Source organism: Rhinolophus hipposideros (genome assembly GCF_964194185.1).
Source record: "Rhinolophus hipposideros genome assembly, chromosome: 17".
NCBI lineage: Eukaryota > Metazoa > Chordata > Mammalia > Chiroptera > Rhinolophidae > Rhinolophus > Rhinolophus hipposideros.
This window is the reverse complement of record NC_138063.1, coordinates 31,533,093-31,559,103: the sequence shown is the minus strand read 5'-3', so window position 1 is coordinate 31,559,103 and position 26,011 is coordinate 31,533,093. Positions and strand designations below refer to the sequence as shown.

The 26,011-nt window shown below is 37.6% G+C and overlaps 1 protein-coding gene across 22 annotated transcripts in view; it reads left to right on the top strand.

Moving 5' to 3' along the window:
- Positions 1-26,011, top strand: part of DTNA (dystrobrevin alpha) — a 360,321-nt gene that overhangs the window by 247,296 nt on the left and 87,014 nt on the right. For all 22 annotated transcript variants that reach the window (XM_081078748.1, XM_081078749.1, XM_081078729.1 and 19 more), the window contains one exon: positions 18,021-18,234. In XM_081078748.1, the coding sequence (XP_080934874.1) occupies positions 18,021-18,234 (214 nt within the window). The remainder of the gene's footprint in view (positions 1-18,020; positions 18,235-26,011) is intronic.

Here is a 26,011-nt window from a genome sequence, read left to right as displayed (position 1 = left end):
CCCGCAATAAATTATGGTACCTTATAATGGAGTTTAAATCTACAGTAAAAGAAATAAAAAGAAAAAAAAAAAAAACCCAGAGAGTATGTCTGTAAGTGCATTGCTTTATTGGAAACTCTTATATAGTATTTACTTCATAGAAATTGATGGACCTTAACTGAAAACAGACCTTATTTACAGGTAAAATTTATTCTTTGTGTTACCAGAACGAAACTTAAAAACTACATAATAGAGGGGGCGGAAACGTAAAGACTGATGCTTATAAAGTCACCACCTAGAAAAAATAAATATTGGCTGGAAATAGCATGGAGTATATAGAGTTTTAGGCAATTTCTTTTTTTATCGAAATTTAAAGATCAGAAGTGTTAGTTCATTCCCCCTATTTCCTTCCCACAGCCCTTGCCTACTCTGTTTATGGTACCCCATGTGGAGTGTTGATTCCTGTCACTCACATTCTTGTTCATTTCCTGCCATGCAATTCTGATGGATGCTGAGAATAACTAGTTCCCAGTGTTCTAAAAAGACTCCATATAAGAGGCCAGAAAACTATGGCCTGTGGACTAAATGGGCCCAGTACCTATTTTTGTGTAAACAGTGAACTAGTGAACTCAGAATAGTTTTTACAAATGAGTATTTATAACTGAATTAAAAATAGGGATCACTAATTTGTAACCCCAATTAAGCAAAATGTTATTCTCCCAAAAAAGAATTCCAGTCTTCTCATTGGTAGACCAGCATTAATATATCTATCTATCTATCTATCTATCTATCTATCTATCTATCTATATATATATATATATATATACTCAAATATTATTATTTTTAATTTCATTGGCAGAAATGTGAAAATTTGTTTTTTCTCTTATTGTATACCAGGGTTGCCAAAAAAAAACATATTCACATGACTTGTAGTCATCTTTTATTATTGAAATATATTGAGTATTACAATTTTAATACAGTTTTTTCCTTGCTTAAAATGTGTATACATTTTTTGGGCACCCTCTGTATATGCCAACATGATATCTATATATTATTAACCCACAATATAGTGGTGCCTTTCATTCCACAAAAACATTTACCAACCTCTGCCATAAAAGAAGAGTTGTAAGAAGCCCATTTGATTTTTTAAGGCAAAAAATTCTTCAACCTTTCTCCATAGGATTTATTTTCCAAAGCTGCTTCTTCCCCTTTACCTTTCATCTTTGCACCATCATACTCCCTCCCCATGCCATGATGAGCACATTCGCTAACAGAATAAAAGAATGAATGTCTGAAAATTAGGGAACAACGGTTGGCTATTTTATTTTCTAGCAGGAATTGGACAGAAGGGAGAATACAAATAATATTTCTAATACAGCCTTTCTAATCAACAGCCTTCTCTTTAGCTTCCAGATGTCCTAGTAACTTCCCACAAAAATAAATATCCTATCTACTATGTATAAGCATGTGTGCAAATGGCAACATTTCAGCCTTCATTTTAAACAAATAAGTGTTTTCTGCTAGAACATTATTCCCTTGGTCAGCATTGACATGGTTAATGATCCAGATACCCTGTAATGTCAGCAGATCTTTTTTCAGAAATTACTTTGAAGTCAATGGGACACAGTCTTAAGTTTATGAACAAAAGGCAACAAGAGAAATAAATCAGAAACCTCAAATCCCTCCTGTTTAATAGTGGAATAAAAGTAAGGAGATAAGGGGGTACTATCCCCCACACCCACTGCTGACATCGCATCTTCTTTTAGTTCTTCTAGTCACAATCTGAATTTTCTTTCTATCACTTACATCAATTAAAATTGAGTTAAAATTTTGTTTAAAAGGAAAGAGAGGCAAAACGGCATATATTTGCATCTGAACTTTTAGAGATCCTCAAAATATCTTTCCTCTAGTAAATGAAGCATTTTTAAAAAGTATCCTTCATCCAGATATAATTTAAGGTGGGAACAAATACTTTTGTTTTTCATCAATGTAAACTTCTTTCAGGATTTCTTGTGAACCAAAAACTGCAGATACTTGTTTCCCTAACAGTTTCTCTATCACTGCAAAATTAACCCACATGAGTACTATACATGTAGAAGGTCCTAGATAAATATTCTTCTATGAATGAACAAATAAGTTCCAGTAGATTTATTTTTTACCAGTCAGGTGACTAGTCTTGTGCTACTTTCGTAGCCTTTAGCTATTTTTTAGTAATACATGCTTAATATCCCATTCATTTTTCTTCAAGCTAGTGATCCATCATATTCCTTCTTTTTGCCTCATTTTTAAATATTTGGATTTTTGGCTGCCGGTATCAGTTTTTTGTCATTGCATAACAAATTACCACACACTTAGCAGCTTAAAACAACACACATTTATTTTCTCATAGCTTCTGTAGGTCAGAAATCCAACACAGCATGATTGAGTTCTCGCTCAGGGTTTCCCCAGGCTGAAATCAGGTTGCTGGTTGGGTCTGTGGCTCTCATCTGGGTCTCAGGGTCCTCTTTCAAGAGAACTGGCTGTTGTCAGAATTCATTTTTTTGTGGTTGAAGCACTAAGTCCCCGTTCCTTGCTGGCAGTCAGGGGACTACTCTCAGTTTCTATAGGTCACCTGCTATTCTTGCCACGTGGCCCCCATAGGCTGTTAAGAAACAGATGTTCACCTCTTATTCCAGGTCAGCCAGAGTGTGTTTCTCTGACTCCTCCTTGGTGACTGACCAGCCAGAGAAAAACTCTCTACTTTTAAAGGACTCATGATTAAGTTAGGTTTACCCAGATAATCTGCCTAGTTTAAGATCAACTGATTTGGCACCTTAATTACATCGGCAAAATCCCTTCACAGCAGTACTTGGATTAGTGTTAACTGAATAACTGAGAGAAGACTTGTAAACTCTGTGGGCCAGGAATCTCAGGTGGGGTTGGGAGGAGTGGGTGAGAATTTTAGGATTCTGCCTATCACATTGCCCAAGAACATAAACTTTCCTATTTTCCAGATAATGGCATATAGAACATTGGATGAAAAAATAAAGTTTAAAGTGAAAACTCAGTCAGGGAAATAGATCTTCCAAAAGAGATGTGTTTAGAAGAGAAAGATAGAAGGACTCTCTCCAGTCAAGGCATCAGACCAAGAGCGGGAATGTGCAGTTAGGGAAATAAAGTGACAGATGACAAACCCTTGGAGCATAATTATCTTTGTTTGTATTGCTCCAAATGTTTTTGATACACATTTTCATTCCTGATGTTGAATCATTCTAGATACTTATTTACAATAAGGAAAAGTTCATTGCTAGAATACAATGTGCCCAAAAATTCCCTGTGCGAAGTTAGTGGTGGCAGCCATACATAAACAAACCCGTTAAAGCTGTCTGTGTGATATGGCAATGGAACACCCAGCTCCTCTCTGGGAACCCTGGACTTGTGGCAAAAGCGTTTCTCCTTAATCAGAGCAAACTTCTTATAGAGAAAAGCTATAATTTTAAAGTCCTAATGTTTGTGATATGAGTTTAATTAAAGTTGTTCTTCCCTTTAATTGCTTCTATTTTTATCTTCAAGATTCAGGGTTTTGTTTTCTTGTTAGTACTTTTATTTTTAGACAATGCCAGAAGCTTTGTTTGATCAAACTGTTGCCACTGCCCAACCTGCGAACTAAGCTGACACCTCTAGTCTTGTTTCTAGGCATCTGGATGTAACATCCATCAGCTTCCATCCCTTCCTCCTGCTTCTGCATTATGACAGGGAGCTATGCCAACTAAGCACTCCTACTCTCACAATTTAGGAAAGGACATCATCTTTAAATGCCCCAGTCAGTTAGGAAAAAGTGATATGTACAGAGGAATGCCTTTCAAGCTTTCCCAACCCCATCAGATGGGTGCCAAAGCAAGATTCAATGACCTTCCTTGAGTGGTCTGCCAAGCTATGTTCCTGGGAGCCTGCCGATCCGCCTGGAGCCAGTCAGCAGAGCAATGAAGGGATATCCATAGAGTGCTCTCCCACAGCCTGGCTCCCAGGTTCTCAGGGCTCTGGTGAACACTGAGAGAAAACAAGACAGTCAGGAGGGCAGGGATGGGAGAATGGCCGCTCCCACATAACTACACCTGTGATACTGCAGGAAAGTCATTCCTAATGCCACCTTGATTTACTCCTCATTGAGGCTTTGTTGACATTTTGTTATTGTTAGTAGTTACTCATTTATGTGTCATTCAACAAATATGGACTGAGATTTACTGTGTGCCAAGCATTTTGCTAGACCATGGCGGGGGGAATGTAGTGTGGTAGTATTTCTTAGTGTACAAATTTAGAATCTAATGAATGTGTTCTAGTATAAAACTTCTGATTTTATCATTTCAAATGGTAGATATATGAACTTTGCTATAGGAACTTATTTCTAGCCTTTCAATCCTTGAATAAACGGTCATTTTGTGAGGAAAAAAATTACTTGTAAGTATGACGTTTTAAAAAAATCAAGTATATCAGTAGCTTTGAAATCAATTAAGTCTGTAGCTATTTTTATTCATCCATGATGTTGGGCTAGAACTTCCACTTTACGGCCTTTTCAATCAGGAATTTAAAAGTTCTGTTTGTTCCAGGTGAGGAGTGCATAGCACTAGAGTATTATAAGTGGTTTCCCTTAAATAAACATCAGATAAAATCACATAATTGAGAACTCAACTTCTAACTTTCAGATATTAGCCCATTGCCAGAGTAACTGACCTACAATGGCTGTCAAGCCTTGTCATCAAAAGGCAAGCATGTGGACCACTGAGCCTGCTGCAGAGCTAATAATAATGGCATTGATCCTAAGTAGCTTAGTGTCTCAGAAAAATAATGAACTTCAGTGTAAAAGCAAGTATGATGCATTTTTAGTTTTTCGACATTCAACACTGCTGAAGAAGACAGTGATATTACCATATTTTACTGTGTATAATGTTCTCCTGTGTATCATGCACACCCACATTTTTGGCCCAAACTTTCCGGCAAAAAAATCTTTCATTTTAATTCAAATTTTTATTTGTTTATGTTTAGGTATGTGTTTTTGTATTATAAAGGAATTTTAGCATGTTTTTTTAAATATCATGGTACAAGAAATTTCATGTAACACATAATTACAAAACACAAGAACAGATAAAAAGTACAAGAAATTTTGTGTACTGGTAACAAATTTATGATATTTACGCATCATAGAAGGCCAAGAACTCTTCATCGTTGCAAATTCGTCGCAAGTTCAGCAAAACTGATGATCATATTCCAGGGTATTTGGCATACAGATATCGTTATTCATTTCTAGAATTACACTTTTAACTCATAAGCATAAATAAAAGAACTAAAAACATTTATATAAATATGGAATTAGTACTACCCATATATAATGCGCATCCTTATTTTTCCTTCGAACTGGGACAAGAAAGGAAAGTCAAAGACAATGCGGGAACTTCTAAGAAACCTTGTGAAAAGCACCTCAGAACTGTCCACCCAGGGGACAAAAGGAGGAGGTACTAATCCAATCGCTGTGCCCTGTGTTGGTCAAGGGTGACTTCCAAGAGTTAATGCCCCTGCACTTCTGGGTGGCACATGTGTGAGTTAGGTAGTGTCCATGCTGAGGCATCAGAAGTATGCAGCAGGAGCCTAAGGTCAAGTGTTGTTTGGTAGCAGCTACACAGATGGTCATGATGGTTATTTCTGCAGAGGCTGGAGAAAGAGATGGAGCCAAGATTTTTAAAAGGTACAAAGAGGGGTCTGAAACATTGCCTACTGTATACTTTGGCTTTCTGCATGGGAAGTTTCCTCATCAATATTTTCTACTGTATCTTTTTTTCTACAAGTATACACTTCCCATATTCTTGACCTCACTAAAGATAACTGTAGATAATCTGTACTGCAGATTAGCCATCTCAAGATCTCTTCATCCTAAATGCTAGCCCAACTCCCAAACAACTTTCCGTGCACTAAGAAACTGGCCCATAACTATTTTCTGAGTGGATGAGTGAATTGCATTTTCTATTTTCTTTCCCATTATTTACTTTCATTGCATAAAGATAATTAATTATATAGTTCAAAAGAACAGGGTGAATGCAGAAAAAAGTAACACTTCCAACCTGATTGCTGCTTACCCTCTCTTCAATGTCACTACATACTTTATCTGTTAGTGTTCATGTTAGCCAGATGGGCACAGGAGGCAAGGTCACCAAGATCAATGGCTACAGGAAAAGTATTATGGAAGACAGTCCTCATGGTTGCTGGCCCTGTGGATGCTCTTTCTCTTGAAATGTGGCCTCTGGCATCTAAGATTCTGACCATCTGCTCAAGTCATGGTACACAAGGAATAATAAAGGTACTATAGGAAACCATGTTCAATACTTCCCATTGAGCTGTCTTAGAATACTGAGGCAAAGAGAAAGCTTCTAAGGATTATATGTAGTGTCTGGCAAACAGCAGGAATTCTACTCCATTGCATTCCCCAAGCATTATTGAGCACCCAGTTTGAATAAGATATTATGTCAGTAACTATGAGGAATAAAAGATGAACAAGACATAGCCTGTTTCTTCAAGTTTCTCATAATTTAGTGCTGTGGTTCTTAAGCTTCTCTCCCCATGTATCTTTGGGAGAATCTGATGGAAACCCTTGAGCCTTTCCCCTGAAAACACACATGACCCTTAAGACAAAATTAAGCTCATTATTTCAGACCCTCCTTTCCCCTGAAGTCCAATCAAAGGTTTATCTGAAAAACGGAGGGGGGCAACGTAATGATTAATAACTGTGGGAATGCAGAGTGTTATAAATGCTCTAATATATATGTGACGATATCTGGGATCAACAAAAGGGAGAAAGTAATTCCACCTGAGTATATCAGAATGGGCTTCCTTGGGGACATGCATGTGTGCAATACCTGGAGAGATAGTGGACTGGAGTGTACACCTGATGAAGGGAGAAGGCTTAGTAAAGGCACATACAAGACAGCCAAGGGAATGTTGTAGATTTGTAAGAAGTACAGTGTGGCCGGAGCATAGGACTCGGGAGAAGCTGGAGAGTAGTGGGAGATGAAGTTAAAGATTAGGAGACTCGAGTCCAATCGTTGGTTTTCATGCTTAGAAGCTTGGGTTTACTCAATAGGCACTGGAGAATGGTATGACCAGAGCTGGGCCTTATAATATTTCTTAGGATAGATAGAAAACGGCAGAAACTGGAGATGAATGACGAGGCTAGCTGTAAAAATCTAAGTAGCAGGAATTAAAAGCCCAAATCTAGGGGGTAGATTACAGGGGTGTCCAAACTTTTTTCAACGTTTTTCACCAAGAACCATATGCGGTAAAATACACAAACAGCCGGGCCACTCACTCGAAGTGAAGTACGTATTGCCTCACGTGGTTTATTTAAGTAAACTAAATATATTTTTGGAATTTGCTGTGGGCCAATAAAAAACAGATCGCGGGCCGCAGTTAGTCCACAGGCCGCAGTTGGGACACCCCTGGGGTAGAATGTAGGGAATGAGCACATTGAAGGAACCTATACAGACTTACCCAGTGAAGTCTAAAATTACTCCCCAGAGGGGACATAATATATTAGATCTCTTTTCTTCTAAAGTTATTACATATATTCTGAACAGAGTTTTAAACACTGGCAGTGAGAAATTAGTTATTGTTCAGATCATTCTTTTCATTTACCTTCTCTTACTATTTTTACAATCCTTGGTACAATACTTTTAAAATAATAGGTTTAATCAATGCTTGTTCAGTTGAATTTTGTTAAATTTAATTTACAGTATGACAGCTGTTGAGCCAACAATTATTATACCTCATTTTGAATAACGATGCTGATCTACAGATACAATTAAACAACACTGAATACTTTTTCCTGGTAGACAATGGATGTATTTCCAGGGCGTTTGAGGACTGGCATGATAATTCAAGTTGATTTTACATCAAAAATATGTTATAGACCTTTTTCCTGAATCTCTATTACAGCATCTACATCAGCCAGGAAATTCCAGTGAAACTAAAATGTTATCTTTGTAGGATACGATGCTTCTCTCTTAGTAGCCTTAGCAGAGAGAACTACCTTGGTGATGAAGGCATACTTTGGAAGCAAGGAAGATGTGGCGTTAGGAAGCATAAGATAATTTGGTGAGCTACTCAGATGTTGTTTAGATGCATGTTTTAGAAAGATATGGCTCACTATTGGAAACGAAATCTGAAAATTGTGCTTTTGTTAATTTTTCTTTCCAAGCTCAGTGTTTGGTTAATGTGAGTGATAGCTAGCTAATATCTTCAATACAATCACATCAAAATACATTTGTTGACTCTGGCAAAACATACCACTTAACTGAGTTTTTCAAACCAACAGCTTTTTAAACAATACAGCTTTTTAAACACTATTTTGTTGTGACCAAAGGCCTGAATATGTGGGGGGGAAAACAAACAACGCTTTATTTGAGAACATCTTAACTACAGGCTAATTTGTACATGGATTTATTGACCACAATGTTCCTAAGATTCTCATGATGCCTTTTAAATAAATTACTCTGAATCGAATGCATATCAATTTCCTGTTCTTCCTGTGTCTTGTCTAACTATCCTGAAGTCATACTTCGTAGCAGTGGTTCTCAAACTTTATTGTCTTTCAAAATCACCTAAGGAGGTGCTTAAACTTAGGGATGTCCTAGCCACACCCCAGACCTATGGAATCAGAGACCACAGTTTGAGACCCTCTCACTGCTCTAGAGATCACCTCTGATTTTCACCACTGGACTTGTTGGCTCTAGATGGGGATGGGAATTAGCTGACGTGGAAATGAAAATGAAACTAAGCATTAACTTTATAAATAACAAATTCTTAATCTTTCTATTTGCCTGCTGAAAAATTAGAGAAGTGTGAAATAATGGGCAATAGAAAAGTTTACTTAGTTACAGACCCTGTTTTCCAGTAAGCCCCCGCACAAATTCCTATTATCCAGTTAGGTCAATACAAGATCAGATTGCACCATCTTTATTCATTACTCTGTGCCACTAATCGCTGGATTATCTTCTTCCTGCAATATCTCCCCTCCTCCTCAACATGTATTCATTTCCTGCTCTGATTCAGGAACCAGCTTAAGCACTACCTCCTCTTCCTCCTCCAAACCTTTCCAAAGTTTCTAGCCCACAATATCACCCCTGTATTTTAAGCTGCAGTAGCTCTTTTTGTTTTTAATCTACACTATGAATGTGGGCTTTTAATAATGTAGTGTCTTGTCCTGCTCTTCAGTTAGGCCATCTGAGTGTGTCTCTACCTCTGAGGATTACAACCTCTTTTGTGGCCAGGCTCTTATATTTTGTTAACTCGCCTGTAACACCAAGAATAATGTGTTGTGGAATCTTCAAAATTACCGGTTGGATTTCATTTCTTTTGAAAATATTTCCAAATCTCATTTCTTACTTCCTTTCTTAATTTTGTACGTAGAAGCATATGGCAGTCTTTGTCCATATGTTAATGTCTATATGTGCAATAGATGTGTGATAAGTAATGAACATTGAAATATTCTTTTTTTCTCATGAGCTGAGGCTCTCTGAATTTCAAGATAAGCATTTAATCTGAAGGTGAACTAAAGTAATCATCACCATGATACAGTCTCTTGTGGATTTATAATATGTAACATCCATTAAGAGGAAAGCAAACCTGAAATTATAGAAAAAAACTTGTCTCTTTATAACTGACAAAGTGAAACAAAGAATTGAAAGAATCTGAGGGGGAAAAGTGTTATAATTTTATCTGAATATGACAATAAATTTTAATTCCTGTTTTCTCTCAAAAATAATAATACCTAAAATGTATATAGTACTGTACAGTTTATAGTACTTACAGTTTACTAAGTGTTTGCCATGCAAATTTTTACTATTCCTCAGAACACCTATAAGATATAAAAGGTGAATATTATTATTCCCAGAATATAAATGAAGAAACACCTGAATCTAAGTCTACTATCTCTAAGCCAATTTTTTTCTCTATGAGAGAAAATAGATTATTATTGTTGTACCCTCAATGCACTTGTTTACTAAATATCTCTATTTCCCACCACCTATAAGTTCTGCATGATCAGAGACCTGCCTATCTCATTCACGCTAATTCTAGAACCCAGTACTGCCACATAATAAAGGCTGAATAAATGCTTATTGTATGAATGAAGTTTTTAGTCTCTGGAGTGAAGGCTAAGAAAAAAGGCTAGTTAGTGGCTTAGGGTAATGAGTTTGAAGAGAAACGCCTATATACCATATGTGCAATAAATGTGTGATAAGTAATGATACATTGAAATATGCTGGGAATAACGCATTGAAGGTCAGGATACTTAGGCCTAGGGAAGCGAGAAATGGATGAGTTTCAAGAGCGAAAACCTATCTCCTTTGCTATGGGATTTGATGAGTAAGTCAACAGCGGGACTCTTTCTGCATTTACCTGCATGTCTAAGAAATGGGAAAACAAGTCATGACAAAGATTCAGACACCAGTCACCATCACTTTAAGCATGGGTAGCATGGGTGGGTGGGGCTTAAGAGGGCATGTGCATGGAGACACACATACCACACATACCCCACCCACACACACACACACACAGTGTACACACTAGAGGACATATATATTCCTGATGGCATATATATAGTTCCTGTGGCATATCAACAGATTATCTTCAATTCCCAGCCTAACAGCCATTTCCTTTTCTCAGAATCAAGAAAGTACATCATCATAATGCAATGTATGACCTTCTTATAGATGTAAATCTTGAACCCCTCTAAAACAACATGTATACACATAATTATAAAAAAAATCATTCTTAAATTGCATAAATTAATTGGTAATTACCAGCTTCTTGCAACACACCTCACAACCTAATAAAACATAGCAGGCTGTCTTGATGCAAAAGGACTGAAAATTACTAACTTTGAGCAGTACTTGTCATATTAGTGCTTCTCATATTAATGTGAATACAAACGGGGGATGTTGTTAAAATGCAGATTCTGATTCGCTAGGTCTGGGAGTGAGGGAGCATGAGAGTCTGTAATTCAAACAAGACTAGTGCCTTGCAACTCCAAGTATGGTCTAGTGCCTTGCATCACCAGGGAGCCATTTTCCAACCTTGTAGGTGATTCCAATGTGCTACTATGGTTGAGAACCACTCCTCTGAAATGACTGAAGTGAAGGTAAGATGATTGTTTATGTACCTTCCCTAGCTGCAAGCCCTCGGAGAGCCTTCTAAAGGTTTATAAATGAGTAGTTGTCAGAATCACCTGGAGAGCTTTGTCAAAACCCTTTCCCACCCTCCTAAATTTTGGCAGCAGTAAATTGTAGCATCTGGGCTTGGGAATTTTGAGGAAATCTCCAAGTGCTTTTGAAAAAAGACATCATGCTTAGCTTCTCTGACCTGGACCCAGTCTCTGTGATGTGGTCCAGAGAAGGCTGGCCCTGGACTAAATCATGAGATAGACTACATCCTGAAGTTGTCTTTTGGTGTCTCTGTACTTTCTGTACCTTCCCTTCCATATTTTATCCTATTTATACAATTCTACTACTTATAATATGTTTAAGACATCAGTCATTTTTATTGGTTATAAATAAGTTTGGCATTTTTGCACTTTTCCCAGGGCTACTTGGATTTAAGTCATCTCTAACTATGAATTAAGAATCCATCACCTATTAAAATAGTGTAAGATATCAGCAGAGAAGAAACATTGCTTGAGATCTCCAAATTCTCTACCTATGTGGAAATACTACCCCACCCCCCACTCCATCCCCAACCAAGCCCTTTCAACCTAAGATTTGTTGGATTTAAGGCAAACTATTGAAGCTTTGTCTATCCATTTATTTATAAAGACAAACTACTGGGAGGTATTAATAATTCCTATCTGAAATTAACAATAATATTATTTTTAAGATTCTATGAAGAACTAAATTATACTTTTAAGAACACATTTTGTTTATTCTTGATATAGTTGTTAACTAAATAATTTCACTATGCAAACTGTTGCTTTTTCTAGTATATTAGTATAAAATGTATGCAGTTATATAGATGAGGAAACCACTTCCTGTCGCCTGTACCTAATAAGGTAGCAGGCGCTCTATGGACAGTCACAGCTTGAGAACTATTTAGTAAAATGTGCACAGTGCCATCTAGTGGTACATCGTCATTATTACAAACCTAATAGACCTCATTTTCTAAAATGATTTGATAGCTCAACAGTTAGCAACATATTTATACAACTGTCAGACTTCTAAAAAAGACCGCTTAATAAGTATCCAATGACTTAACAAGTTCCCAATTAGCACTAACTAGCACATTTACTAGTGTTCCTATTTAAGCAAAAGAATTGTGATACTTCCTCAATTAGTAGATATCGAATGCTTATTATGCACTAAACACTATGTGACGTGCTTTACATGGATTACGTCATTTGATCCCCCAAAATAACCCTGTAATGGAGGAACTATTATTGTCCCCATTTTGTAGATGAGGAAATGGAAACTTGCGGAAGTTAAATGACTTAGCCAAGGTCATAACTGGTAGGGAAAGCCAGTCCCAACCCAACTGCCTGCCTGGGAATCTCCACTATTCTGCACTGTGATCTGTACTTCCCAAAGTAATTACCAATGAAATGAAGTTTCCAAGAAGCCTTTATGAAAGAGGGCCTTCCTCACCAGGTCTCTAATTATCAAGTAGAGTAAAATCAATTCAGATTCCACTAATTGGGACTTTATGACAGCTAAACTGTGTAAGTATCTGCTTTTGTGGCTGGGATGTGCTTTGTTTTTTTTTTATAGCAGTCACATAATATATGCTCAAAATTATATGTTGATTCATTTACTGAATATGGAGGACTGGACTAACACCTAGGTTTGGATTCATAGATCTTGTAAATTAATAATAGCATAGCATGGCAGTACATCAGAGGGTGTTTAATTATTTTTACACTAATAGCTATCGTTTATTGGGCACCTATTATTTGCCAAGCCCTATGGTCAGCACTTGTATATACATTTTCTCTTTTATCCTTACTGTTAACTCTCTCTGGATGGGATTAGTTTCCTCCTATCTAAAAAGCAATCCTAAAATTTATTAGGTGAAACAGCTTCAGTTATTAGTGGAGCCAGGAGTGAAACCTCAATCTTTGTGATTGCAAAATCTGTGTTCTTTCCATTTTGCCACTCCTGGAAAATAAGTACGTGTAATATGCATGATTACGGTGTTTCTGTGTACTACCACACCCTATGCAAAAATGCTTCTGCCTCTTACTTGGATGAGAGCAATCAGCTGCAGGTACTTCCACCTGCATGCCCGTCCGTCTCCATTCCTTTCTTCCCTTACCATCAAAAATTATATTTTTAAGCTGCATTTATGATCATGTCACTCTCCTCTTTGAAACCGATGTCTTCACACTCTCAGCACAAAGATCAAAACCCTTATCATGGCTTCAGTGCTCCTCCAGTCTTATCTTGTGCTTCTGGACCCTTCACGACCATAACATAATCCAGTTTTGTACCTAGCGCCCTGTATGTCACAGTAAGTCATAATTCGGATTATCTGTTTGTGTGACTGTGAGTCATGTCTGTGTCCCCCTCAGGCTGTTAGCTCCCTGAGGCAGGAGCCACATCTGCATTGTTTGCCATTGAGTCCCCAGGCCCTTCCTACCACAGTGCTTGCCCATAATTATGAAAACTAGTTTTGTTTAAGTAGTTTCTAATTACCTATCCTCACAGCCAGAATTAGTATTTTATTTTTCCTTATATTGAGACCTTAAATGTGTGGAAACACAAATATGGAACATAGTTTTAGTAACTTTCATCTGATTTCTAGCTATTTTATTTATCTCTATGGTTATTTCCTATGTTACATGTCCTATTCCAAGCATTTTACAGGCATCACCACCCCCACACCTGATTTAATGTTTTTTAATTATTTCTGTTTTTCAGTTACAGTTGACATTAAATATTATTTTATATTAGTTTCGGGTGTATAGCATAGGGGTTAGACATTTATATAATTCATGCAGTGATCCCCTTCGATCAGTCTAGTACCCACCTGGCATCATACATAGGTATTACAACATTATTAACTATATTTTCTATGCTGCACTTTACATCACTGTGACTATTTTGTAACTACCAATTTACATCTCTTAATCCCTTCACCTTTTTCACCCAGTTCCTCAACACCCCTCCCCTCTGTATCTATGACTGTTTCTGTTTTGGTTGTTCATTTATTTTGTTCTTTAGATTTCTACATATAAGTGAGATCATATGGCATTTGTCTTTCTCAGTCTGACTTATTTCATTTAACATAATCCCCTCTAGGTCTATCCATGTTGTCACAAGTTCCCAATTAATTTTCATAGTAATCATCTGAGGATAGATGCTATTATCAGCCCACTTTTCCAAGAGAAGTCAAGTAACATGACAGGTGATACACCTAGGACTCAAACCAAGGCTTTTATGATTTTTCATGGCTGTGCCTTATTGCCTCTTTACAATCAAACGCATTTTTAGAAGACCCTGTTTCACTGTTGAGTCATTTTCTTGTCATGTGCTTACTTAGTCAGGTATTCATTAAGCTCCTATGATATGTGAGTCTGGTGATATGAACAGTTTTCATGACAGAATCTCTTCCTGTGGCATACATGATGCAAAGGGGGAAACACAAAACCAGCTGGTCTGCACAGAGTCCACTGAACGATGGGGAAGAACAGTGTGGTATGTTTTAAGGTGGTATGTAGAAAGGACACAAAACCTAGAGGTGAAAGATCCAGAAAGACATCCTTGAAGAAGTGGTGTTGACACTAAGGTATGACAGATGAGGTGTAGATGAGAAGCTAGATCGGTACCAGACTAATTGGGGGATCACTTCATAAATTATATAAATGTATGCTGTACACCTGACACTAATATAAAATATTACTGAATGTCAACTCTAACTGAAAAACAAAATAAAGAAAATTTTTTTGAAAATGGGGCCAGATCAAAAAGAATTTTGCAAGCAATGTTGAAAGTTGGATTTCAACTTAATGGGAAGTTATTAAAGGACTTCACGCATTGTACCAGGGACATGTCAGACTTGCAGTTCAGAAATATCACTCTGGCTACAGGGTTTAGAAAGAATTGGAGTAGAGAAAGAATGAGGATGAAAGAACTGACTTAGTGAATCAGTAAGAGATAATGGTGATAGCACTGGGTGATGGAATTGGGTGATGGGAATAATGGTCCATGGAAATGAAGGAATTAAAGTGATATTTAGGAGACAGAATCCATAGGACTCAATCACTGATAGATAGCATGTAAGATGTGAGGACCCAGGGATGAAATCCAGATTCTAGCTGGGCCATAGGCCATTCATTAGGGAAGGGAACCCCAGACAAAGGGAACCCCAAGAGACAGAGGAGATGAGTGTAGGCCAGGCAAGCAGAGGTTGACGTGCCTGAGGAACCCTTCCACCCCACCCCCACTCATGAGTATGTTGGTCACTTCTTTGAGCCTATATGATTCCACCCGTGGGAGAGCCTCCTTGTGCCCTACAAAGGCTCACCGACTAGCCCTAGCCACCCAGAATCCCTCCTTCTGCCAGCAGCCATTTCTCTTTCTTGGCTTGTAGCCATTTCCCTGCTATGCTCAAGATCACAGTCCATGTGCCTCTTCTCTGATGCCTGTTTTACATGATCCATAGCCAGGAACCATATGAGAATGAGTCAGTAGCCTACTTCCCAGCCGCAGGTACCAATCAGGACGATAGGCTGGATCTTATCATCACTGCTCTTTTTGCATCCTGCACCCAGACGTAGCTCCAAGGATTAGATCCAGAGGAGCTATAGACCAAATACATAGGGAACAGTTATAGGAATCCCAGCTATTACCCTCACAAAACTAAGTAAACATTATACATTCAACTTATAGATGCCATTGCTTTGGGAGGGCCTTGGTTGCTAAATTGAAAACTTGGATAAATAATATTAAAAATACAAATGATTTCGTTCATTGTTGTGTGATATACAGAGAAGGTTACATATTTGGAATCCCATAAATCTGAATTTATCTAAATTTAAGTAACTCAGTTGGAAAAAATGATTTGTATTCTCTGCCCCAACCCAGAAATGTGCCAAAAAAAATTTTTGTTGATATGACTCATATTGTTCCTTTGTCTGTGTCCCAAGCATACTGCTTGTGACTTCATGCATTTCACATGTAAGGAACATTATCCCCACTTCATAGATGAGGAAAGTGAGGCTCTAAACCTTCGAGGCTAAGAGGGTATGTACTTGTAGTAGAAGAGCCAGATTTGGACCAAGATCCTTGGACTCCAAGTTCAGGAATTTAATAGGTGTTAAGTTTTGTTCTTTAAATATAGTGTCAGAACTGAGGAAAGATGTTGAAGACTAAGACTAGGGAGCTGGTGGTGGAAGAGCATATGTGGCGGGCACATTTCTCAGGAACTAAAACATATATATATATAGTTCATTGAGAAAGATAACATACTATTTTCAAACGCAAAAGTGTAATGAACAGGGAACCCTGAACTTGGTGAAGTTGTGGAGAAACTGGAACTGTCATACACCGTTGATGGGAATGTAAAATAGTACAACTACTTTGGAAAACACTTTGGAAGTTTCTCAAAAATTAAATGTACACCTACCATACAACATAGCCACTTCCTTTCGAAGTATTTATCAAGAGAAATGGAATTATATGTCTATACAAAGATTTGTTCTTGATTATTCATAGCAACTTTATTCATAATCACCAAAAAAAACAGAACAACCCAAATGTCCATCAACACACCACCAAATTAACAACCAAATTGTGATACATCCATATAATAGAATAGTATCCAACAACAAAAAGCAGCAAACTATTGATACATGCAACAATATGGATGACTCTTAAAATAGTTACACTAAGTAAAGTATCCAGACCCAAAAAAATATATATATCCTGAATAATTCCAGCTAATAGAATTCTAAAAAATCATGACAGAAAGCAGACCTGTGGTTGCCTGGGACAGGGAGTGGGATGGATTACAAAGGAGCACAAGGAAACTTTTGAGGGTGATGGACGTGTTCATTATCTTGATTGTGGGGATGGTTTCTAGGATGTCAAAGGACCTCAGGGCAAACAGAAATAGAAATGGATTTCTTGACTATCCTAGTGAAAGTGACAATGACTTAAATTAAATGAGCTAGTCAGTAATGTAGCCAAGAAACTGTTCTTGACCAGCATAGTTAATTGATCTGTGCTTGAATTCTGCTGCTGCATTGTAGCAATAACTTTTCCTCCCTACCCCGGACCTCCCTTTTTTCTTATTTCAAAACTTACACTACTAAAAATATATAAATGAAAATATTTTAAACTCTCCAATGCAGTTTTGCTATCTTTTCAAATACTAGAATTGAAGAATTTAGGTGTTTTTCTCTCCTTTTTTTAAGCGTTACCTGTACAATGGGAAAATGTTTTCAGCCAGACAGACTTGTTAACTATCAACGTAAGTAGTATGTACTTCAAAGTTGCTGAGCACCAAGATCTTAAATGTGCTCACCACAAAAAGGAAATGATAATTATGGGACATCATGGTGTTCACTAACACGACGGTGGTAATCATATTGCAATATATAAATGTACCAAATCAACACATTACACAATGTTATAGGAGAATTATGTCAATTTTTTTTAATGAAGCCAGACAGAGTGAGGCTTAAATGCCTTTTGTTATTGACCGGACTTGAATCTTAGTGTTTTATCAATTAACTTCCTTGATCCTGTTTCCTCATATGTAATGTGGGGATTATAGCTGTATTTCAAAGGTCATTATGAAGATTAGAAATAACTAGCTACTGTGGTGGTCAGTAAATCACCTGCTTGCTATTATACATTGTACACCAACTTTCTGACGCCATATACTCATGTCAACCCTTATAAGAATCAAACACATATCAACGCCTGAGGGGCCTGGACCAAACAGGACAGGTGGTACCTGTAAAATAAGGACTTTACCTTTCCAGGCACTTTGGGCTTACGTGTTCACTCTGCTTTAATTGTATGTAGTGCACCTGGTGGACATTTGGAACGTCATAGAAGCATTGCGAGAAAATGCTCTGAACAACCTGGACCCAAATATAGAACTCAACGTGGCCCGCTTGGAGGCTGTGCTCTCCACAATTTTTTACCAGCTCAACAAACGGATGCCAACCACTCACCAAATCCACGTGGAGCAGTCCATCAGTCTCCTGCTTAACTTCCTGCTAGCAGCCTTTGATCCGTAAGTGCCTTCTGAATATCCCTTACTTTCTACAGGTGCCATCTACCCATCCTCTTGTCCTTCTTGATCTTTATTCCGAACAATTTTCTGGAGTAACCTACTGCCTCTTTTTTCTTGGTTAGATATTTATCTGAATAAAGTTTCTGTGTGTTCAACATAAATTTTAAATGCTGCGGAAAAGACTAGAGAGTAAAATAATGCCATAGGAAATTGAGTACAGTTATATTTTATGTACTGACCTTTATTTAACTCATCCCACACTTTTAAGAAGCTATGGATTCTTGAAAGTGTTGGGTGATGGCATGCCTGTGAAGCGATTTAATGAAGCATGAAGTGGGAGGATGTTTTTAACTCTTCTTTGCAAATTGCCTAAGAGACTGTTTCTGAGGTGTCATAACAAGACCCTAGAGCAAACAATGAGAGATTGAAAAGTGTTTCTTGACCAGCCTGGTCAAAGTAGCAGTGACTTGCATTAAACGGACTGGTCAACCATCTGCCACATAAAACAATATGATGCCATCCACATACCACAATCAATACTCAGCCTCATTATCTTATAATTTCCCTTCAAAGAATCAGAGAATTTCAGAACTGCCTGAGATTTTAAAGACTATTTTTCCAAATCTTTTATTTTATGGATGAAGGAACTGAAGCACAAAGAGGTTGTCACTTGTCCAGTGCCTCTCAGCATGTTAGTGGCAGAGTGGGGACTTGGGTATTCAGCTAAGGATTCTTTTCCAAAACATATGTGGCAGCCTTGTGAAATGTAAAAACCCCTGAATTACATTATTAGCCTAAAATTTCGAAGGGGCTTTTATGGATAGCCCCTGGTCTAGATATCGTATCAACACCTCTAACTGCACTACTGGTTTTGAATATTAAAAAGGAAAATTACTAAGCTGACCTTTCAGCAATCACATTTTAAGACTCTCAGAAGATTTTCCTCAGTCTCATTGTCTAGCCAATGCTTAGGAATATTTAAGCCCGGCCTGGAGATGTGCCAGCCAGGCTAATGTTATTATGCCACTCACTCACAAGTCACCAGCTGTCACTTTGCAACCTAGAGTGGTAACAGAATTATTCGTGCTCAGTTTAACCAGAATACGTTATTGTCTCCATGATGTTTATATTTTGAGAAAGTCGTGAGTTGAAAGAAATAATTTTAAAACAAGCAGTCCCGCATGATAGATTCCATGCTTACGCTGTGCAGACTTCAGAACTGATGTACTGCTTTGGGCTAATCACTATGGTAACTGAGCAGGGTAGGTAGAGAGGCTGTGGTTCCACATGACAGGTAGCAGAATGGAACCAGGCTATGGAATTTCTATAACAGCATTTCTGTCCTGTCCCCTTAACTAGAGCAGGGCAGCTTTCAGACTTGCCACTCAAGTCTTCAGGGAACTTATTTGTTATAAGTGTAACAATGGAAAATGTAAAAAGAGAAATGTGATTTCCTGCGAAATCTTGGAGTATTGCTAGAGGATTCATAAGGAATCAAAGCTAAAAAAATAATGTAGACCTCTATAAATACAGAAAGAGGACCAGGTTAACAGTGGGGGGGGAGCTATAAAATAAGGGGACTTAAACTAATAAGGTTAGATTTTTCACTTTTGTTTAGAAATATTGGAAAGATCATTTCAAAAAAATAGAGCTGTAAATGTTCTCTGAGTAATGATAATGATACAGCTGAATTATTTAAAGACTGATGAATGCTAAGCTTAAGGAATCTACCAAGGTAAGGAGCAGTTCACACAGGTGCTCAGAAGAAATGTTTGCTTGGTTCCTACTCTTCATACAGATAGGAAGGCCACTAATGTATGAGATTTGACAATTAAGTACTCGAGCTCATCCTAGCAAAAGTGCTACATAGCTCATTGCTGAATATCACTATGGTCACCTTCGAAGTACTCCCCCTGGGAAGCTATGCACCAATGCCAGCACCTAGTCTACCCTTCAAAGCAATTTTGGAACTCTTTTTCTGGAATGGCCATCAGAACTGTCATCATATTACCCTTGATGTCCTGAATGTCATCAAGATGTCTTCCTTTCAGTATTTCCTTTATCTTTAGGTAAAGAAAGAAGTCATGGGGTGGGGGGGGGGGACAGATCAGGTGAGTAGGGAGGGTGTTCCAATACAGTTATTTGTTTACTGGCTAAAATCTCCCTCACAGACAGTGCCGTGGGAGCTGGTACATTGTCGAGATGCAAGAGCCATGAATTGTTGACGAAAAGTTCAGATCGTGTAACTTTTTCACATAGCCTTTTCAGCACTTTCAAATAGTAAACTTGGTTAACTGTTTGTCCAGTTGGTACATATTCATGATGAATAATCTTTCTGATATCAAAAAAGTTAGCAACATCATTGCAACAAAGTTCAAGAACTTAATTGTCAGACCTTCAGTAATTTCATTGTAGTAGATTTGTAAACACATCCATAGAGAAATCCCATTGTGGAGATGTATAGACACATCCATATACTCAGTCTGCAGATACTTCTGCCTTCTGTCATTTGACATAGCAAATCAGTATAGGTAATTCCTTCAGATACCCAAATTTTCCATCTGATGGCTTTTTAAGTTTTAGACAATGGGAGTTGTAAGCCATCAGGAAGTACTGATACCTGAAAATATAATTTTTAAGTGAATATGAGAAGAGAAACAAGAATGCAATGAATGTTCAATTCTACTTCTTACAATAGTAAAGTCCTGTTTATCCAAATGAGGATAAACTGAGGTCACTTCCTACCACTTATCCCATGACACAATAACAGAACACAAGTCTTTAAGGGAGCCCTCTGTACTTTGGTAGACATGAATGAACCTGATACTAGTAGGTCAAGGACATGCTGTTGCTACTATAGAATTACTGAAACATTTAAGAGATTTTCCTTTATCTGCTGCATTTTAAATGAATATATTTTTAAAAAGATGTAAAATAAAAGATAGAGGTACCTTAAGAACCTGGACTCTAAAGAGACAAGGTGAAAAAAAAAAGAAAGAAAGAAAAGAAATGTTAAGAGTATAGCAATTTAAATTCATGAAGAATAAGAACTTGCATTCAAAGAAACGTGGTCATTATTTGGTGGTGCCTTAAAATTCACCAGACCCAGTCGGTTGGACTCTGCCAAGAAAATGGTTTGAAATGAAGATCAAAGCCTATTTCACTTGAGTGTGTCCCTGGGAACCAGACTCGCTGTGGGGACAGAGCCCCAGAAAGCAGTTTCCAGGCTCTCGGCCTCACATAGAAAGGTGCTGCCTCAGGTAGTAAATGGCCATTAACTGTGATTGGATGGCCGTCAGCTGTAGCTAGTTGGCCATCAGCTATAATCAGTGAGCCATTGGCCACTAATATAACTGTTGTGGCTACACTAGCAGAAAATGGGGGCTAGCAGGAAGATGGTGACTGGCAAGCGCGGATTGCAGTTAGGACGGTGGATTGCGGACAATGTGGCTCCTGCTTCCTGTGTCTCCAACCCAGCTGCCAGCGAGAATATAGTGATATGACTCCCCTACCTATGGCTCCATGGGTGTTCCTTTTTGGCCTCACCACATCCTGCGTTCTTGTGTGGGGAACGGTAGCTGAGACCCCGCAGGCCCCCCTGCATGACACATGGCCCAGCAAGCAGGGTCTCCCGCATGACACTCGCCTTCCCACAACCGTAGTTCCCTAAGAATAGCACTTCCCCCTTTTCTCTCCAAAAAGGCAACCTGGATCTCAGTTCTTGTACAGGCATGCTTACTGCAGACCGTAATTAGCTTCATGGTGCCAACATTTCCCTGTTCTTTGGCTAAGTCAGCCTATGTGGAGATACAGTACATAGCTAGGATGATTGACAGAATGTTAGGACCTAGTATTTGACTCCAGTGGCCTATGTCCATTGAATAGGCAATCTTTCAAGTCTAGAAAAGTTTTGTTCTTTCTGACTTTCCTTCTAAAAATAGCTGTATTCCTGGAAGGAGGTCACCCAATGACATTACCAACAAACTTCTAAGAGATCCTTTTCACACGCAAAAGCTAACTTCTCTAGGGTCTCTAAAGAAATGGAGAAGTGTACTGGGAAGGACGAGAAAGGTTGTCCAAGTAGGGGAATGGGGGAGCATATTAGGAAATAACCAAAATCTTTAGTCAGTCTCCTCTTGTCCTATTCCTTCTGCGCATTTCAGGAATGGGTCTGCCTCCTTCCCTTATTTGCTGCCAGGAGCCTGAGATTCTGTCCTTCAGAATCCACTAACAAATTGGCACCAGATTTTCCTCTCACCTCTTATCCATAGTCCAGTGGGGGGGTGGGGGGGGGATCATTTTGAAGTGTTCTAAAGACTTTTAAAACTACTATTACTTGTTAGGAATTTGAAAGTAACAAAAGAAAAACAACATGGCAGAAAGTTACAAGATGAAAATTATTATTTTTAAAACAGCTTTATTGAGGTATAATTGTTACCTTGAAAATAATTCTTAAAAATCTATAATGTGTGGACTTTTTGAGAGGTAAGATCGCAAAATCTGATACCATAGTGGAGCCCCTCACCTCTCATGGCTGAGTTGATCACCTTTCCCCAGGTCCCACTGTTCCTTTTACAAGATTCTGCTATCCTCTTATCGTGCATGTCTTACTGCTTATCTGACTGCCTCCCACAAGCTACCTTAGAGTGGGACCATGTCTTCTTTGTATGCACAGCACTTGAGACAATACCCAGCTCATAATGAATCGCTGAGTGAGTGAATGTATGAAAATCAAAGGTTGACTTTTCCTAGCTCTTGTCACACTAATTTTCATTCTTTGAAGTCCTCCTTAATCTCCACTATATCACCAAGACTACTGAGTCCCAGTTTGCTCTGTCACCTAGAGTCATACCCTCTATTTTCTTCTCCACAGAGAAGAAAACCAGATGTTCATGACTGCTATTTTACGTGATCCTATTTTCACAAAAGACTTCAATATTCTTCCCTTACTCTCTTCCCATTCCCTAAGAAACACTAACACCAGCTTTAGTCTGTTGACTTAATCTCATTGCAATTCAGGAGAATCTTTCTTCTTAGGGACAGTTCCTCATAAAGCAGATTATGTGCCAGTGGCCATGTTTTTAGCAAATATTATTTTCAGTTGTATTCATCCACTTAAACTCATAGTAGGACAATGATAACTACCGTGTTTCCCCGAAAATAAGACCTAGACGGACAATCAGCTCTAATGTGTCTTTTGGAGCAAAAATTAATATAAGAGCCAGTCTTATTTTACTATAATATAAGACCGGGTCTTATATAATATAATATATAATATAATGTAATATAATATATAATTTAATGTAATATAATACCAGGTATAATATAATATAATATAATATAATACCGGTATAATATAATATAATATAATATAATATAATATAAGAATGGGTCTTTAATATAATATAATATAATATAATATAATATAATTAATATAATATAATATAATATAAGAATGGGTCTAATATAATATAATATAATATAAGACTGGGTCTTAATATTAATTTTTGCTCCAAAAGACTCATTAGAGCTGATTGTCTGGCTAGGTCTTATTTTTGGGGAAACACGGTATTAAAAGGAACAGTGTGATTTTTTTTTTCCCATTTTGGGGAATCAAGTTATATTCTTAATGCCAATTATCTAATGATAATAATATAATAATTATAATAACAGCTAAGATATGTTCATCATTTACTGTATACCAGCAATCTTACTGCTTTGGCACTATTACTATAATAATCCAAATTGAGAAAGCGATGAAACTGAAACACAGAGGTTAAATAATTTGCCTGTCATACCGCTTCATACTAGATGAGCTGAGTAGAGGAAAAAGTCATTTTGTCTCAGGAATAAATTTAAGTTCGGCTCTATTCATGCTTTCTGTTTCATTTTTTAAAATGAGAATTAATGTACTTTTTTGCCCAGACTTACCCTGCTTATTAGAGGATATTATTATTACACTCACATTCCTAACCTTTTCGATATGTGGTGTTTAGACATATGTGACAGAGTGTATGTGAAAGAAATATTTGGACTTCACCAGTTTTGCATTGTAGATTTAGAGTCAGTTTTACGACAGCCATCCAGAACTCCAATCCATTGTATAGTAGTCTTTCATAGAGAATACAAAATCCTGGTATTTTCCTCTCTGTTGACATATCACACCTCACTGAGCCATTAGAACATCCATTCCCACTTCTGACTCCCCCACCCCCGACACTATGAATGATGCCACAGCACTATTTTAGATGGATGGATATGAAATAATCCTGGAACTCTGCCAAACTCCTTCTGCCTTTTGAGTTTTAAAAATGATTCTGATGTTTAATGTAGGATGCACTACAAAGTACATGGCCGTTTCTTGTGTGACAACAAAATGTATTGTTCATTTTGGAGGCTCTGTGGATGTGTGAGAGCAAAGGAAAAAGAGAAGAGTCATATGAAACCAAGTGTCCTTCTCTTGTCTTTGTATGATCTATATGGCTAGAACTAGATATTAAAATAGTGCTTACTTGGCTTCATGATTTTTATCTTTGCACATCTTAAATTCAATATTCCATTCTTCTCTAGTCACTAAAATTTTGTTGTGGTAGAAAATGTTTTGTCCCAAGTTTCCTACCTGTTGCTAAAATGGAATCTCTTCTGAAAAATGTTCACAATTGTAGATAAATTGAAGATGCTTCATGTCACTCATCTTTCTGTCAGCCTTAAACTTTGGATGAGTGGCAGATGGGATGTCATGGGGGTAGGGGCGACATGGCAACAGTATCGGCCCCTTCCATTCTAGAGAAACTCCTGGCAAACTCACCTGGCCTGGTGCTATGACAAAATCTTTTTCAGATGTTTTATTAATATTATGGACAAACCAAAGGGATGCCAGGACCAAATGAGGGGTTCTATCTATTCACATGTGAACCTCACTATCCCAAAAGCAAGAGTAATTATGTATGTGATCACTTCTAAATTCAAGGTATCATATGACTGTACAATCTAATATTAAGGGCCATTAAAGTCAATCTTTGCAATTTTACTCAAACACTTAATCTTTTTCAATATAAAACTTAAGTGGTAAATCAGAAAGTTTCTTTTCTCTTGTGCATTACTATAACCAAGATATACGCTTATATATTAAAAGTTTGCTATGTGCCAGGTGCTATGATAGGCTGGGACTGAGAGATGAGTAAGATGACGTTCTGCCCTTTGTAAAAATGTGTTGTATTAAAATTAACTGCTTTTTGCTTTTCTTGCCAATGGACTATGAGTAAATATCCTCAACCTCTTAAGCATTGCCTGTTGAGTTACTGAATGAGTGATTCATATGAAAAAAATAATTCTCAGATAAAGTAGCCAGAGGAGGAAGCAATTTTCTCAGTTAATTAGCCACTAAAATGTGTGAGAAAGAGAAGTTTGAGTGCTGTGCCTTTGCTTATCAAAAATGCTTACCAAATGTTTTTGTAAACTATAATGGTAAAAGAAGAGCTTCTGGTATTTAGTATTCTTAAATGAAGAAATAATTTCTCTAGCCTGTTCAAAAAAGAATCAGTCAGAATTCAGATCTCACTTTTGAGGACTTGAGATTTATCATGGGATTCTTTAACTTCAAACAGGAAATTCTCTTGTCAATTTGGGAAATTTTACAATCTGTTCTGAGTACAGCCTGGCATTCCAGACCTATCCATATCTATTTGTTGTTTTTCTTTCTTGTCAAAAGCAGATTTTCCCTCCAAGATAACTGTCCCTGAATATTACTGTCCCTTAGATATTACTAAGAAGTAAT